A 19164-nucleotide genomic window follows, 5' to 3' on the forward strand; every position below is an offset into this window, starting at 1 on the left:
GAGACTTTGAACCAAGTGGTCATGTATGTATGTGTAAAGCGTGAGATGGTCAGCTGATATGTCTGTCCTTGAGTGAATGAGTAGGTGGGTGGAAGAATGGCAATCTCTCCTCCACAGACCCAAAGAGAGGACGACACCTTGAACATAGTTTTGTTTTTTTGCCCAGTGAAAACCACCCTTACCAAACAAGTTTGAAAAAATATATAGGTTTGGTAGAATTGAGGATTTAGGTGTAATGGAATATGGCCCAGCCATGTGACAGGTTGTACTGGGTTACATACTACCAGTGGCAGTATGTATGTATATGTGAGTGAACCTGTCTGTCTACCTGTTTATCTATGTGTGTAGTCTATTTATAGGTTACCTACCTACCTACCTCTCCCTCTATCTATCTATTTTTCTTTTAGTTAAAAAGGTTTGTATGTATATGATACAATCAGAGGTAATTTAATCTAACAATGTACATGTGTGTCATTCCGGCTGGGCTGGTTGGTATTGTTTCTCTATAAAAGTCCTGTGTTAATGATGGAGTGATACATAAAATACATATTAAATTGCATGGTAGAAGGTTAGGGTAGATAGGGGGTACCCTTTAATTTTGTGGGAAATCATCTCATTTATGGCAGTACCATGATGAAATACATTTGGTTCATTCTGTAAAGTGGCAGATGATAAGAGATGCATCCGTTGGATGAAACCTTGTCAAAGAAAGGAGGAATACATGGAGATGATGTCAAATAGACATGACTGTGCCAGGGATCCATATGAGATTTTGGTGTTAAAATTTATGAGCAATAAATTGCTTATACTTGTAGATACACCAAATATTTGAACAATTCCTGCAATTGGTTATACTTCCACAATACACAAAATGCTTAAACAATTCTTTTTACAATTCCTCATGATATTTAATTATAAAAATATAAAAGGAGTTTCTTGGAGTGAAATAGGAATCAAAGGCTTCCATAGGTGAAAAGACATTGAGAACCACTGTTTAAGTAATCTCTACCATGAATTCTGTCGTCTAACAAATATCTTTGGTTTTCTCTGTTGCTGCATGTGCCAACTGATGAAGGACTGTATGTAGCAAGTGATGAAGCACTGTGTGACACCCGTCTTATCCTATCCATTGCTTGGAGGCGCAATGACCCAGTGGTTAGGGCAGCGGACTCGCGGTCATAGGATCGCAGTTTCGATTCCCAGACCGGGCGTTGTGAGTGTTTATTGAGCGAAAACACCTAAAAACTCCACAAGGCTCCGGCAGGGGATGGTGGTGATCCCTGCTGTGCTCTTTCACCACAACTTTCTCTCACTCTTACTTCCTGTTTCTGTTGTACCTGTATTTCAAGGGGCCGGCCTTGTCACTCTCTGTGTCACGCTGAATATCCCCGAGAATTATGTTAAGGGTACACGTGTCTGTGGAGTGCTCAGCCACTTACATGTTAATTTCACGAACAGGCTGTTCCGTTGATTCAGATCAACCGGAACCCTCATCGTCATAACCGACGGAGTGCTTCCATCCATTGCTACATGGAAAAACACATGTAAAATGAAGATGTGTAGTATTATAATGCAAAACTATTTATCAATCATATATACGAAACAGATTGACATAGACAACAAAGGTATGGCTGTGTGGTAAGAAGTTAGCTTCCCAACCACATGGTTCCAGGTTCAGGCCTACTGTGTGGCACCTTGGACAAGTGTCTTCTACTATAGCCTTGGGCTTTCCAAAGCCTTGTGAGTGGATTTGATAGGCGGAAACTGAAAGAAGCCTTTTGTATATATATATATATAAATATATGTACGTGTGTATATATTTTTATGTCTGATTTTGTCCTCCCACCATCACTTGACAACTGATGCTGGTGTCTATCTCCCTATAACTTAGCAGTTCAGCAAAAAAAGGCCAATAGAATAAGTATTAAGCTTACAAAGAATAAGCCCTAGGGTCAATGACTATGACCCTTTAAGGTAGTGCTCCAGCATGGCCAGTTTAACACCACCATCTGGTGCCTTTCTCTCCACCTCCTTATTTGGGAGGCCCTGTAAAGGGTCATAGATACTGTCTTCCCTTTTAACTAAAAGATATTAAAATATAGATAGACAGAGGTAAAATATATAAGGTAGGGAGTTTTTTGTAGAAATTTCACTACCAGTGGCCTAGCATGTATAAAAAGTCAATAGACAACATATTCTCAATATAAAATAGTGTACATTTAAACACAAGAGAAGCTGCCTTCAACACCCTGGAAGAAGCAGTCAAAAAAATAACAAGGTAATAGTTTTTAGTTTTCATTCCCTTCAAAATTGCCCTTAAATGTGGTTTTGGTTGTTTTGACTGCTTCTTCTAGCATGTAAAGCTGCCTGTTGAAGGAATGGTTGTGTGGTAAGAAGCTTCCTTCCCAACTACATGGTTCTGGGTTCAGTCCCACTGCATGGTACCTTGGGCAAGTGTCTTCTACTATAGTCTCAGACTGACCAAAGCCTTCTGAGTGGATTTAGTAGATGGAAACTGAAAGAAGCCCTTCTTATATATATTTCTTTACTACCCACAAGGGGCTAAACATGGAGAGGACAAACAAGGACAGACAAAGGGATTAAGTCGATTACATCGACCCCAGTGCGAAACTGGTACTTTATTTATCGACCCCGAAAGGATGAAAGGCAAAGTCGACCTCGGCAGAATTTGAACTCAGAACGTAACGACAGACGAAATACCGCTAAGCATTTCGACCGGCGCGCTAACGTTTCTGCCAGCCCGCTTATATATGTGTGTGATCACCGTTTAATAACTGTTGTTTATGTGTTTATATCTTCGTAACTGAGCTGTTCGGCAAAAAACTGATAAAGTTAGCACCATGCTTAAAAAAAATATTGAGGCTGCTTCATTCAATTACAAATTGCACAAAGTCGTGTCTTAGCATGGTCCCAGTCTAATGACTGAAACAAGTAAAAAAGATATAAGAAATAAAAATCATACTTGACAGAGTAACCTGAATACTCAAGAGTCAAGTGACCAGCACTTCTTAATGCAGCTCTCCTCATCCATACACATCACCTGACCAAACCATTGAAATAAAAACAAAAACCATATCAAAGCAACAAATTCTTTTAAGAGGCAAATTCATTCAGATAAGTTTTCTTTTGTTTTCTTCATGCAAATTTCTTTTTTCTTAAAAAAAAAAAATATAATAAAAAGAGAAAAAAAAATGTAAAAACGAAAAAAAAAAGATAATAAAAACCATTTTTTCTTCCTCCGATGCCAAGCAAAATTATTTCCATTCATTCTTCTGTTCAACATATTTTCTTGGATTTTAAAGTTTGTATTTTTTTTAGTTATTGTCTTTATTTTTAATTATATATATATATTCAAAGTCTTTTTTATATATATATTATATATATAATGTTTATTAAAAAAAATAAGAGAAAAAGATTTGGGGGACAAGAAATTGATAAAGAATATTGTTATTGCTTTTGTTTTTGGAAGAATTTAAGAAATTTTGAGACTCTTGAGATTTTCTTTTCCATCTTATATTTTATATATTCTTGTATTTTTTAAACCAGGGTCAGAGGGAAATGGAAAAGGGAAGGAGGCCTTTGAAAATCTTCAAAAGCGGCGGCGGTGGTGTATAGTGATGGTAGTGGTGTGTGTCTGGGGAGGGAGGAGACAGAATCTAAAAACTCGAGCCATTTTGGATGTGGGCTATGTAAGACGATTGGGGGGAATTTTTCTTTTTTTCAAAAAAAGCATTGTGGACAATTTGTTCTGTTCTTCCAGAAAAAAATAAATGGTTTTAAATGAAGCGTCTTAGGGTTAGACTTTGCGAATAAAGGCAGTTGAAAGGGGAGAGAGAAGCAAATAGACAGGAGTAGACAGATAGATATAAAGAGGCAGACATAGAGCCGAAAAGGGCAAGATAGACAGGGATATAGTTTGAGAAGGGAGCATATTGGAAGAGGGGTTGAGGAAACCAGCAAAGTAGGATATGTTTTTATATTTTTGATAGCTTCAAAACATCTATTGGTATGTAGAATTTCAGCCCATGATTTGCAAATATCAAAAATGGAGTGAGAGGATGGGCAGAGATTCAAGGGAGTTTTAGATGAGTCGATGGCTAGATCTGGGAAAATGAGAATTCTGAACAATCTTTCCAACCTCTACTACAACAAGCAATGTTAAAAAAAAAATTTAATGGAAAAAGAATTTTTTTTAGATATTAAATAAAAAACGAAAGAATATATTAAAAAAATCTAAAATATTTGTTGGTATTTTAAAATAATATTCTTAAATGGCATAAAAGTTCTTCAATGATTTGTTCAACTTTTTGTTTTGTTATTGTAATTTTCTACATTTAAACAACCATCATACAACACAGTAGACACTGTGGAAGTGTGTCAATCATGTTATATAGTGTTTCCACAGTGGACATAGAAATATATATATACATATGTAGATATGTATGTCTGCACACATATAAACATTATTGATGTCACATACTTAACGGACATGTTTTGCTTAAGCGCTTTTAGGCTGCGGTATTTCATCCAGGGAAAGTACCTTGAAGAGATAGAGTCTTAAAAAAAAAACACTGTACCTCAAAACCAGATGAAATGAATTGCTCTGTAGGTGAACGAGAACAGTGGATATCAATATTTCACTGTTATTTCAGCTCGTCAGCACCATATACTCAAGTCACGCTCAAAATAAATTCGAATCTCTGGTCTGAGGTATATAACCTATCTCCTGATGTATAAAAGCACTGCACAAGTAAAACAAATTCAATTTTGAGTTAGAGGGAGCACTTATAATATAGACCATGATGTCACACACATAAACACCTACATATATAATATATTACTGTATATTACTTGTGCTGGTTTCAGTCAATCACCTGGTTATGCCCATACTGGGGCATATATCTCAAAGTTCCAACACCACTACCACCACCACAACGTTTTTTTTTCTTTTTGCTTTGTTTTCCGGAGAATGCAGGAGTTTTGATGTGTAGATGAGCACTAGAGAGAGACGCACAGACAGACACAAGACAGATGAGAGAAGAGACGAGGAAGGGGAGTGAAGCAAAACAAAAATGAGCCTGAAACTCAGGGCAAGACATGAGAGAGAGGGAGGTGGGGATGAGGAGAATAGGTGAGAGGAAAGAACAAAGGAAGAAGAGGAAGAAATAGGGAACATGAGTCCAGGGCAGTAGTTAGTGATGATAGTTTTGGATGGAGATTTTATTTATATTTTTGTTTTACTTATTTATTTTTTTTTTTCCAGTTCTATTGATTAGGAGTCTAAAATTGTTCTATAACTTGGAGCTTAAACTGCATGGTCGTCGAAATTCTTGGCCTCGCTCGTGGATCCATTTGTTCATTACCCATTTGTTACCCACCAAGACTGGGCAGGCGGCGTGTCGCGTATTGAAGATTCCTTCTCCACTCTTGTGCAAGTTGTACCAGAATGCGGCTGTGCCCTATCAAGAAATAATTATAAAGTAAATCTTGTGAATTTGAAATAATCTTCAAATTACTGAAAGTGGAATCAAAGAAATGCAAGAAAATGTTTCAAAGAAAAATTATATTAATAATGTATGAGGTACAAGAAAAGATAAAACTTTCAGCTTTTCTATAAATGTGTGGCACGTAGCACCATCCGTTTGTGGCCGTTGCCAGCCTCGCCTGGCCCCCGTGCCGGTGGCACATAAAAGCACCATCCGTTCGTGGCCGTTGCCAGCCTCGCCTGGCCCCCGTGCCGGTGGCACGTAAAAAGCACCATCCGATCGTGGCCGTTGCCAGCCTTGCCGGTGGCACGTAAAAAGCACCATCCGTCCATGGCCGTTTGCCAGCTCCGTCTGGCACGTAAAAAGCACCCACTACACTCACGGAGTGGTTGGCGTTAGGAAGGGCATCCAGCCGTAGAAACACTGCCAGATCAGACTGGGCCTGATGCAGCCTTCTGGCTTCACAGACCCCAGTTGAACCGTCCAACCCATGCTAGCATGGAAAGCGGACTCTAAATGATGATGATGATGATGATGATTAAAGACGTGTATTCTCTGTATAGAATACACTTCATAGTGCTCAAGAAATTTGAACTTGAACAGGTAGAGGAGTAAATGTATATAATGTATATATAGATACAGGCATGGCTGTGTTGTTAAAAGTTTGCTTCCTGACTCCATGGTTCAGGGTTCTGTTCCACTGCATAGCACCATGGGCAAGTGTTTTCTACAACACCTTGAAACTGTCGAAGCTTTGTGAGTGGATTTGGTACACAGAAATTGAAAGGAGTCCATTGTGTGTGTGTATGTCATCAACCTTAATTAATGTCCATTTTCCATGCTGCATAGGTTTGATAGTTTCACAGAATCTAACAGGCCACAAGACTGCACTGTGCTCCAGAGTCAACTTTGGCCAGGTTTCTATGGCTGGATGCCCTCCAAGTGTATAATGTGTGTGCGTGTGTTTGTCTGTCTACACTCAAACAGATACACAGACACTTCTTGCTTGCTTGGGCTGTAAACCCTCAGCAGCATCATAGGCATATATACACATATACTATGAGTCTTCCATAGTAGCTTTCTCTCCATAACTTACAAAGCCTTTCTGGTTTGTTTATAAATATTACATGTAACATATGGTATAATTATAAACAGGAAAAATTTTAGCCATTTCTCCACAGACTGAAAAAAATGATGAACAACCTAAATCAATTTCCACATCACTCTGACAGTCTCCAGAGAAACAAGCAGCCAAACTGTTTATATACTCAACAAACGCAGCAATTACTCTATGAAGGAGTTCCTATTTTGTATACCAAAAGTGTTTAACACTCTATAAATTATAGTATTAGACAGTTTAAGTATATATTCATTAAATTTGGATGAAATTGATGGGTGAGCATTTGGCCCAATCAGATGCACAAGGAGCCATGTTAGTGTTGATTTGTGAGTTTGATCCTGGCTGAGGTTAGCTCATCACTTTTTGGTCATTTGTTTGTATTTAAAAATTGTTGTGTCAAATTGGAGAATATATATATTATTATGATTTATTATTATACAGCTATATATATATATAGGGTGCGATGGGTAAATTATTGCCATATTATATTTTCAATTTCACGCATGTACATTGTTTTTGATTTTGTCGAATACACAGTATAGTAGGGTCAGTTGGACACTGTCTGTGAGAAAAATAGCACCTTGGTGCAATTCCTTCTGCCAGAAACTTGGAAACGACGTGCTGTACTATTTGGCATTCACACTGAAAGCTATAAAAAAACAAAAATTCGAAAATGTTTGGGTATCAATCTGAGGGAGGAGGCAAGTCAATTATATTGACCCCCCAGTATTCAACTGATACTAGGGATGAAAGGCAAAGTCAACCTTGACAGAATTTGAACTCAGAATGTGCAGACAGGTGAAACAATGAAAGTAATAATAATCCTTTCTATTATAGGCAGAAAGACTGAAATTTGAGGAGAGGCGATTAGTCGATTGATTCACTGGTACTTAATTCAATTGACCCCGAAAGGATGAAAGGCGAAGTCAACCTCAGCAGGATTTGAACTCTGGGCATAGCGACAGGTGAAATACCACTAAGCATTTCGTCCAGCATGCTAACAGTTCTTCCAACTTGTTGCTTTAACCCTTTCGTTACCAACCCAGCTCTGGCTCTGTAGAACAAATGTCTTGTTTTTATAAGTTTTGCATCAAAATATACCACCAAACCTTAGTTGCAATTTATATTCCTAATACTAGCTTAATGATAACTAAGTTATTTTACCAAATTCTTTGTTATATTTAAAATAATTGAAAGAAACACAGAGCATCTCAAAATAAATACAGTAACGAAAGGGTTAATGATAGTAATAATAACAGTAATAACAGCAATAGCAATAACAACAATAATGAATAACAACAACAATAATAATGTTTATTTGAATGATAATATATTTCTTACTTTTTTGGGAAATAACTTCAGTCCAATATAAGGGAAAACTGTTGCTCCACCGCTTGGAATATCAGACATCTGTAGAAACATATTGAATCGTTGAACAACTCACAAATATTGATTATTGATTATAGATTATAGGAAACAAATTTACAACTGAACAGTTTTAACAATAAGAATTTCTAAACTTGGAACCTAGCCACAAATTTAGAGGAGGGGTGGGTGTGGTCAGTTATATTGACCCCATTATGTAGCTGGTACTTTATTTTTCTGATCCCTCCCTTCACTTGGAAGGATGGAAGGCAGAGTCAACTTTGGCAGGATTTGAACTCAGAATGTAAAAGGATCTTCACTAAATACCACTAGGCATAGTTTACCTGTTAAGGAGAGGAAAGATTATGAGGAAGGTTCTACGCAACTTGAAAGCTAGTGGAAAGCTAAGGTTACAGGTGGTAACCCACTACACACCTAGATCCTGCCAGGAATAAGACTGAACCTGAGTCAAATCAATAATAATACTTATTTTGGCACAAGGCCAGCAATGTTAGAGAAGAGGATAGCCATTTACATTGACCCCCAGTAACTGACTGGTACTTATGACAAGCAAAGTTGATCTCAGTCAAATGTCAGCTCGAAGCATAAAGAAGAAAATTCAGTAAGTATTTTGGTCCCAATAAGCTAATGATTTTGCCAGCTGCCACCTTGGGGTACATGATAACGATTCCTTCTAATTTGTGTATGGGACAAACACTTTTAGAGAGAGAGGGGCAAGTTGATGACATTGATTCTGGTATTTGATCTTGATTGATACTTCATATCATTAACCCTCAAAGGATAAAAGGCAAAGCTGATCTCTATGGGATCTGAACTCAGACCTTAAAGAGCCAGAAGAAATACTGCACAACATTTTTTCTAATGTTCTAATCATTTTACCGGCTCTAATCATGCCTTCAAATTTAGGTACAAAACCAGTCATTTGGGGCAGATGGTGGTTAAAAGGTACTATCAGCTCTGGTACTTTATTTTATTGACCCTTAAGGGAAGAAAGACAAAGTTGGCCATGGCGGGATTCAAGCCAGAACAAATACAGCAAGACATTTTGATAATGCATTACCAATTCTGCCAACCCACCGCCTTTGATACAACTAATACTACTACTACTACTAATAATAATAATAATACAATCAATTCTTATTAACTACAAGCCTTATTACATTTTAATCTGTAAACAACATAATTATAATTTTATAGAACAATATTTTGTAACAATACACACACACACACACATAAGTTCAGACACTATACACAAATGTTTAAGTTAGTGTATACAGCATTATTTAAACAGCAAAGAAAAAACAAAAAACAAAAACAGTATAATTAAATATAATAATGTGGCGAGGCAAAAGATAACAACATTTCAATGATTAATATTATTCTAATAATTTAAGCACATATAAGAGACAACTCAAGACATGTTAATAGCTATCTAACAGTGATGAGGTCTAACAAAACCAGAACATGACTGAAGTTATCTCCCTTACTTGGTACTAAATAATGATTAAAATACTATTAATCAAGTCATCAAGTTAACGTTGTCTTTTATTTACTCACACATAATTATTTCTAAGTGATTTCTTTTCTTTTTCTTTTTTTTAGTTGATGGTCTTTACATTAAAATGTGTTAACACCAACTTAACTATTTGTGTATTTTAGCAGTTATTTCTTTCTTTTGCATGCAGATGGTGTGTATGAGCTATATGCCTCAGTGGGTTTTTTCTAATAATATATTTTTATAGCTTATTCAATGCACACACAGACATGCAGTCTGAGATATGCACACAAATGTTCATAAAAACTTTTTCTCATATTCACTAGCACACTAAACACACACACTTCACAAACAAGAAGCATTAATATACAATAAATAAATAAACAAATTGAAAATTAGATTGGCAATTACAAATTTCAATACAAGTATTTGTACTATATATATATATATATATATATATATATATATATATATATATATACATATATATATATATACACACACACACACATACACATATATATATATATACATATACATATAGATGTGTGTATATACACACATATACACACTCCTACAATTCATATCTTCATGAATAGTTCTGTGTTAAATTGCCGCACCAACTCCAAATTGTATGCTTATTGCCTTTACAGACAAACAATGAGCTTCATCAAGAAAATTGCAAATTTTCTCGACCTGCTCTGATATTCAAAAGGCTCTCTCCTTCCCCAACCTCATTTTTCTCTCATCTTCTCTCTACCATCCTTGATCCTTTTGTGCCAGCATACAAATTAATTCATAAGCAACCTGGAGCAGTTCATAAGTTTGTGTAATGTTTTTGCCCAATTTAACACAAAACATTATCGCATAGCAAAGATTCCAAATGTCACACCTGCGTTGTGCAAACTAGACACCTGTAATTAGCAGCATTTAGTAAGGTGTGTTCAAAGTGCTGTATCATATATATGATACATCTATATATATATATATATATATATTGATACACATATATATATATATATTATATACAATACATAAATATATATATATGCACACACACACACACACAAGCACATATACATATGAATTGCAGAAATTTAAAAACTTTTTAGGAGACAATTGTAATTAGCCTAGATTATTGTAATTTTAGTATTTCATTTCTATACATATAAGTTGACCTGCCTGCTTCTCTTATTCCAGAATGAAGGAGACATCTGCAACAGCACTTTGAACACACCTTACTAAATGCTGCTAATTACAGGTGTCTAGTTTGCACAACGCAGGTGTGACATTTGGAATCTTTGCTATGCGATAATGTTTTGTGTTAAATTGGGCAAAAACATTACACAAACTTATGAACTGCTCCAGGTTGCTTATGAATTAATTTGTATGCTGGCACAAAAGGATCAAGGATGGTAGAGAGAAGATGAGAGAAAAATGAGGTTGGGGAAGGAGAGAGCCTTTTGAATATCAGAGCAGGTCGAGAAAATTTGCAATTTTCTTGATGAAGCTCATTGTTTGTCTGTAAAGGCAATAAGCATACAATTTGGAGTTGGTGCGGCAATTTAACACAGAACTATTCATGAAGATATGAACTTGTAGGAGTGGCTGTGTGGTAAGTAGCTTGTTTACCAACCACATGGTTCCGGGTTCAGTCCTACTGCGTGGCACCTTGGCAAGTGTCTTCTACTATAGCCTCGGGTCGACCAAAGCCTTGTGAGTGGATTTGGTAGACGGAAACTGAAAGAAGCCCATCGTATATATGTATGTATATATATATGTATATATATATATAATATATATATATATATGTGTGTGTGTGTATGTTTGTGTGTCTGTGTTTGTCCCCAACCGATGCTGGTGTCTTTAGGTCCCTGTAACTTAGCGGTTCAGCAAAATTTTAGCATTTCATTTCTATACATATAAGTTGACCTGCCTGATTCTCTTCAGAATGAAGGAGACATCTGTAACAGCACTTTGAACACACCTTACTAAATGCTGCTAATTACAGGTGTCTAGTTTGCAGAACGCAGGTGAGACCAATAGAATAAGTACTAAGCTTACAAAGAATAAGTCCTGGGGTTGATTTGCTCAACTAAAGGCAGTGCTCCAGCATGGCCACAGTCAAATGACTGAAACAAGTAAAAGAATAAAAGAGTCGTGTAAAATTTGTGTGAAGTTTGTTCCAAAGGTGCTAAGAGATTAGCATCCTGAGAACCAACTACTCGACAGAAATGGGGATATAGTCCAGCCCTTGCTCCCAGTGACGTTTGGTTACTCTTCAAGCTGAAGAACTTCTGGAGTAGTTTTGAAGATGAAGGAGGCTGTGCCAAGGGTCATGGACATGTTCACCTTGGAGGACTTCCACGAGGCCTTCACAAAATGGCAAGAGTGCTACAACAAGTGCACTGAAGTCAGAGGAAACTGCTTTGAGGCAGATTAGGGTTTTGTACTTGCCTAAAATTAATAAATGTCTCTCCTGAAAAAGTCTGAAAACTTCTGAAACCACCTTGTACACACACACACGTTTTCATACATTTTGATATGTATATATACATACTCACATATGTATGTGTGTTTAATCATGCATATATCTATATGAGTAGACATTCATTTATATATATATATATGTATGTGTATCAATAGTATACATAAAATAACCAAGTATATAATCACACATACAAATACACACATACCTAATACTTACATATATACACACATACTGTATGGTTGGTCGACCTTCAATGCTTGACAGCAAATACCTATTTGTTAGATTAAGTGAATTACCTGTTCCTGAATAAATATGTATTCCACTGATACATGTAATCATTCTCTGGCCAAATCAGCTTGCCACAGTGCATGTGACAAATTTGTACTTCGGATTACTGGTGTAATTCATCCAGCAGGCTTCCATACAGTTTTCATTTACATAATGTCACTCACAAGGTATGCATCAACCTGAGACTATAGAAAATAACATTTGCCCAATATGCCATGGCATGGGATTGAACCCATGCCCTCGTTGTTGGAAAGTAAAACTCTTAACCACTGAGCCACATTGCCTCTATGCACACTGTATGTACCTCAATAAAATCTACACCAATTTCTTGTTGAACATTGTGAATAAAAGGAAGTATCTATGTGGTGGTCACTCAATTTGCTTGAAATAGCAACCAAGTTTTCTTTAAATTGCATCATACTGTCTTTAAAAAAAGGAAGGAGACATTAAATGATGTTTAATTATATTTCTAGATAAGCACGCAGGTATGTGAGTATTTTAAAAATACCTCACAGAGTTATGGACTACTCCTTGGCAAGGCATATCACCCATTCAGCCACCCTGCCAGGGATATGGTGAAGCTATGGAACTGCAGCATGGCAGATTGTGAAGAGGTATTTATTTATTTATTTTGAGAGCAAAAATATATAAATTCTTATATTAGGGTACATACAGTAAGTGTACACATATACAAACACAAATATAAACAAAAACATGTACAGACATGCACATAAACACACACACACCCAACATTTAATTAAAACAATTAATTAGTAAATATTGCTACAAATGAATTCCAACAGCTGAGATTTATATTAACAAACAACTCAGGATTATTGTAACTCATAATTAAAATCATAATTTAATTGGATCTTTAACTCACAATCAATTATAACTTATTAAATTGTAGAATTTTTAAGGAGTGATTTTTCTCTCATTAGGGACAAGAGTAAATACTTTAGTGAGGTTGATAAGACTTTTGCAGGGACTTCAACATTGGTGAGAGAGGCGGAAAAAGGGACAAAGTACAAGTCAACCAAGAAGGATTTATTTTCTTTTTTAATGACTTAGAAGAGGGAAAGAAGCATCCATGATCCTTTGTCAGAGTCTTTGAGATTATTGGGAGAAAAGGAGGTATCTGTGACCTTTAGGGAGGGGGCTCTGAGACTGATAAAAGAAAAACTAGCATTTGTGACCCGTTTGGAGAGAGATTCTAAGACTGCTGGGAAAAAAAGTGTCCAGTATTCTTTTGCAGGGACTGTATGACTGATGGTAAGAAGTGAGTAGGTTATCCATCCTTGGATCTGATACCTTACTGTGAATGTTCAGACCCCATTAAAGGCACTGAAAAAAGGGAGCTATATAGTGGAAAACAGGGTGTCATATTAAGTCTGTCAACCAAGAATGGGGACAATCCAGCTAATGGGATTTTACATCTACCAAATTTCACTTACAAGGCTTCAGTTGGCCCAGGACTATGGTAAAAGATTAACGATACTTGTCTAAGGTGCAACACAGTGGGACTGAACCCAAAACCAGGTAGTAATAAAGGGATTTAACCACAGAATATCATGGGTTTAAAACTATAAAGCAATGATATTTAGATGTGGTGTTTGTGCCCACCACTACTGACACATTATTAATTGTTGTTGTTTGGACACAGATTTAGCTGAGAGGTCAAGGAATTCGTTTCACAATCATAAGATTCCAGGTTTGATCGCAAGGAGTAGCAATGAGAATCATTTCACCATAAGTCCATAGACTGATCCAAGCCCTTGTAAGTGAAACTGGAAAGATAGAAATTGAGCGGGAGCCCATCGGATGGATTACTATACCTGTAATACAATGAGCTGGCCTTGTCACACCATGTGTCATATCTGAGGATTATACTAAGGGTATACAAATGTCTGTGGAATATTCAGCCACTTGCTCTATAATCCACTGAGGAAGCAGTTCCAGTGGAACTGGAAAAACTGAAACACTCATTGTTGAAAACAGAAATACTCGTTGTTGAAAACAATTACAAATTTTTATTAATATTATTATTATTATTATTATTAATGTTAGAAGCTGTTATTATTGTTATTAACGTTCGCATCGTGTTTTTTTTTTTGTTCATGCTTCTTTTCCAAACTGAGCCCAAAGAGTGACCTCGTTTTTTGTGTACAAATTTGCCCTTGTAATATCCTTTTATCCACCACTCTTGTGGCAAAATAAAATCCCCAAAAAACATGCTGCTTTTGTATTTTAGTCCTTAGAATTGATCATGCATATACCTTTAATTAAAAGTAGTCCAGCCATGACCATCCCATCTTTTATTTCAGACATTCTTCTATCTGGAACTACCATTATTCAGTGTGTCTTATTTTCTAAGACAGTACAATATAAATTGTAATTTAAAAGGGAAATTTAACTACTATATCTAACAGATTGAATTACAACATAGAGGTTCACTCATTAGCTTGAATACTTATGATTAATCAGAGGGTTTTGTGCTTAGTTAAGAGCCATCATTATTATTAGTTTCTCCTTTGATGAGGCACAAAAGTGTAGTGAGTAGGTGGACTGGTTAAGAATATGTAATTCAAAACTACTCTAAAGTGTAGTGAGATGGAGCAGAACAAGTGCACAAAGTTGTGATGTTTGTGTGTATCCTCAAGTGCATGACTAACAGGTAAAAGCTATGCAAAAAATAATTTTAGCACATTTGGCTGAGGTCAACTTTAGCTGTCGTCCTTTTGTGGGCAATAAGATAAGTACCAGGCAAGTACTGGGGGTGATCTGCAAGAAAATATAGGTCACCCTACCACCCCTGCCCAATTCTCATTTGAACCACATTGAATTAAAGCAGGACACAGTAAACAAATGTATCCAAGATATACCAAAAGACATATTGGTCAAAAGACATACTGGCATGTAAAAAGCACCATTTGAGTGTGATCGTTACCAGCGTCACCTTACTGACACTTGTGCTGGTGGCACATGAAAAACAATATTCGAACGAGGTTGTTGCCAGTGCCGCTGGACTGGCTTCTGAGCAGGATGCACGTAAAAAACACTATTCGAGCATGGCCGTTGGCAGTACCGCTTGACTGGCCCTCGTACCGGTGGCACATAAAAGCACCCACTACATTCTCGGAGTGGTTGGCATTAGGAAGGGCATCCAGCTGTAGAAACTCTGCCAGATCAGACTGGAGCCTGGTGCAGCCATCTGCCTTGCCAGTCCTCAGTCAAATCGTCCAACCCATGCCAGCATGGAAAGCGGATGTTAAATGATGATGATGATGATGATATATATATCTTGTTCATTATCATCATCATTCTTGTTTAACCTCCATTTTTTCATGCTTGCATGGATCAGACAGAATTTGGTGAGGCATATTTTCAACAGCCAGGTGTTCTTTCTCTCACCAACCCTCACCTGTGTATGTGTGCACATGTGTGTATATATATAAGTACTAACTAATTACCACCAATATTTTCACCATATTCCTTTATGGCTTCTCTTCTCCATCCACAAAGAACCAACATGATGCTTACTGTTTTCATACTTAAAGAGAAATATCAAGAACAGCACCATCGTCTGCTCTACACAATGTTTATTGACCATACAAAACTATTTGTCTTGATAAGTTTATTCCCCTGGTACAGACATAAGGGTATGTTTTCTGACTAGGGTGAGTGGACGGTAGTATTCTAATTCATAAAGTGTTAAACAAGGTTGTGTATCAGCAACTGTGCTATTTAACATGATATTTTCAACCATACTGTTTTATATACTCCAAGACTTTTGCTATCATACTGATGGAACCAAAGTCAAGGAAGGTACTAAGGACAAGATTCTATTTATGCATGACTGAGCTCTTAATGCAAGTTGAGATGTAGCAAGCTGTGCAGGAGCAAGTTCACCTCTGCTGCAAAGACCTTTGGCCTTGCCATCAGCACAAAGAAAACTGAATTTATGTGCCAACGAATCCTTTGCAATGAGTAAATGACTGTAATCATGTTGAAGTTATCAGATGCTAAAATCTTTATTTAAAATTTTTGGTAGCTAAAATCTTTATTTAAGTTATCAGATACTATTGTCTAATGACAGGTTTGCATAACTTGGCAGTATTCACTTTAAGAATTTTCAAAACCATCATCGCCTTTGGTAGACTTTGCAAGAACATCAGAATGAAGTGGTATCAGCTTCTGAACCAAAGCTAAGGTTTACTCAACCATTAATCTATCAACTTAGCCATATCCCACCGAGATGGTGACTGTATATTGCAAACAAATAAAACCTCAACAGGTACTACCTGAACTGCTTGCACAAAATGCTGCAGAGTTTTAGGAAGAACAAATCTCAGCCACTAAGATCTTCAGCTATCATATGGTGTTACCCAGTCTTCGCACTCTCCCATACAGAGCTCAGCTGCAATGGTCTGGTCAAACGGTCAGAATGGGTGAGGAACAACTTCTGAAATGCCTTTTAGTTGATCAATTTTCGATGCAAATGACACAAAGGTATTCTTAAGGCCTTCTTAAAAGAGTTCAACATCATGAGTCTGGGGTCATGGGAGAGAGAGGGGGGGAGTGCATTTCAACTTGGAACTTAGTTACCATTCAAAATGGTCAATGATCCACACAAATATATGTGTAGCAAACACTCTCTCAAAAACACACACACATACCCAGTGACATATATAGACACACACACACACTCACACATGCCATCAACATACTAATCGCTAGTTATTAATTAATGAATGCAATGAAACAACTCACTAAATAAGGTTTACTCAGGGGCCTTCTTTAGGAATCTTACAATCTAGGTTCCAGGGACTGTTTTTCTCCCCAGCCAAATTTGCATGCTCTCTCTCATTCACACTTAAGCAAATCAGCAATAAAATTTATTATTTTTTTTTGTGTGTGAATATATACATATATATATATATATGTATATATCCAAAAACAGTGTTTTAACAAACTTTGTAAACTTACATATATTAAAAATGTTGCTATCCTGTTTCCAGTGCCAAGTCTCTTGAAGGCATTTTTTTCTTCTTTCTTATAAAATGAAAGATATATATCAAAGACAGATGAAAAATGTGGCATTTTCTTCTTTTTTTGTTTTTTTTTAAATATAATTTTTTTTTTATTATTCTGCTTTTTTTCTATTTTGCAATCGTTTTCTTCTATTTTTATGTTGCCATTTTTTCTGGTTTTTTTTTTTTGAAAGTTAGTGTGAAAAGATGTTACACGTGAAAAAAAAAAAAAATCAGAAATGCAAAAAAAAAAAGAAACACTTGATAAAAAAAAATTCTTTTTTAATTGCAAAAATTAATAATAATGATAATAATGGTTTCAAATTTTGGAACATGCCAGCAGTTTCCAAGAGAAGGGGATAGTCGCTAACATCGACTCCAGTATTTGACTGGTACTATATTTTATCAACCCTGAAAGGTTGAAAGGTAAAGTTTACCTCAGTGGAGTTTGAGCTGAGAATACAAAAAGCCAGAAGAAATGCTGCTAAGCATTTTCTCCAACATGCTAACAATTCTGCCAGCTCACCATCTTAATCGTAATAATAATAATAATAATAATAATAATCTGTCCTACTAAAGGCACAAGGCCTGAAATCTGGGGGAGTGGGGGTCAATCGATTACATCGACCCAGTACTCAACTGGTACTTATTTTATCGATCCTGAAAGTGATGAAAGGCAAAGTTGACCTCAGAGGAATTTGAACTCAGAACATAAAAAAGATAGATGAAATGCCGCCAAGCATTTTACCCAGTATGCTAACGATTCTGCCAGCTTGCTGCCTTAAATAATAATAATAATAATAATGATAATTATTATTATTATTATTAAATATCAACCCCTACTCACTTGCTCCATTTGTTTTGTTTTCTTTCTGTGTTTTTTTTTTTTATATTTTTAAAATCACCAAAGCATTGCATTGTAGTATTCCTAGATACACATGCACACACATACACACAGAGCACATGGTAGAAATATTTACTTCCTCAAGTTTATATAAAAGAGGAGGAAAAAATTGATCCAAATGTTAAACCTACTAGAAATAACACCCAAACTTCGCTCAAGTCACATTCTTTCTGCCTTTATATAATAGGGAAGGAGATATTTGATAAAGCAATCCTAAATATTCTACAGCTGAAAAAAAAGATAATTGATAGGGATGGTCACAAATGGAATGTCTGTCATCATTGGACTACTTGATTAGGGTTGACTTGGGACTCTAAACAATAACAAAGAGGTAAAAAGTGATCCAACTAGGTGAAGAGGTAACTATTCATTCAACTTACTATAGAAATGGTAAGACACATTACATAAAATAGTCTTAGATACATTATGTCTAACAAAAAAAAATAATAAAAATTCCACAGAGTAGAATGTCTTTGATCACAAGTCTGCTTGATCTTCATTAGGATGAACCTAGGGTTAAACAGCAACTCAGGAGGCTTTTAAGGTAACACTGCATTCCCTGATATTTAGATTCCATAATGTTTGTGAGTGTGTGTATGTGCATGTTTTACTATTCCCTTGTCATCAGTCACTGAAGTTGTTTAATGTCTTTAGGAAAGGCATGAACATCACAGACTAGCATTTCTTTCATCTTTTAATAATGGTTTCTAATTTAGACACAAGGCCAGAAGTTTCAAGGGGAAGGGTGTTAGTCAATACCATTGACTCAACTCCCAGTACTTGACTTTATTTTATTGAACCATGAAATATTTGTCACATAATAATCATAATCAAAATTAAAATATGCACTAATACAAACACAAACATCCTTGATATATGAGTGAAGTGATGCTCAGGTGAGCAGCAGATATCCTTATTGATCATTAAAGGAGTTGAAACGGGA

General features: G+C 36.2%; 1 protein-coding gene across 5 annotated transcripts in view; it reads right to left on the reverse strand.

Moving 5' to 3' along the window:
- Positions 1-3098: 3098 nt before the first annotated feature.
- LOC115223418 (prolyl 4-hydroxylase subunit alpha-1) overlaps positions 3099-19164 on the reverse strand; it is a 112813-nt gene continuing 96747 nt past the window's right edge. For 3 of the 5 annotated variants that reach the window (XM_029793948.2, XM_036512657.1, XM_029793947.2), the window contains 2 exons: positions 7969-8037; positions 3099-5480 (listed from right to left, as the gene is read on the reverse strand). In XM_029793948.2, coding sequence (XP_029649808.1) covers positions 5313-5480; positions 7969-8037 — 237 coding nt within the window. In that variant the 3' untranslated portion in view covers positions 3099-5312. Of the gene's footprint in view, positions 5481-7968; positions 8038-17273; positions 17340-19164 lie in introns of all 5 variants that reach the window. The other 2 variants (XM_029793946.2, XM_029793945.2) reach the window with 1 other exon arrangement.

Source organism: Octopus sinensis, linkage group LG23, assembly GCF_006345805.1.
Source record: "Octopus sinensis linkage group LG23, ASM634580v1, whole genome shotgun sequence".
Classification (NCBI taxonomy): domain Eukaryota; kingdom Metazoa; phylum Mollusca; class Cephalopoda; order Octopoda; family Octopodidae; genus Octopus; species Octopus sinensis.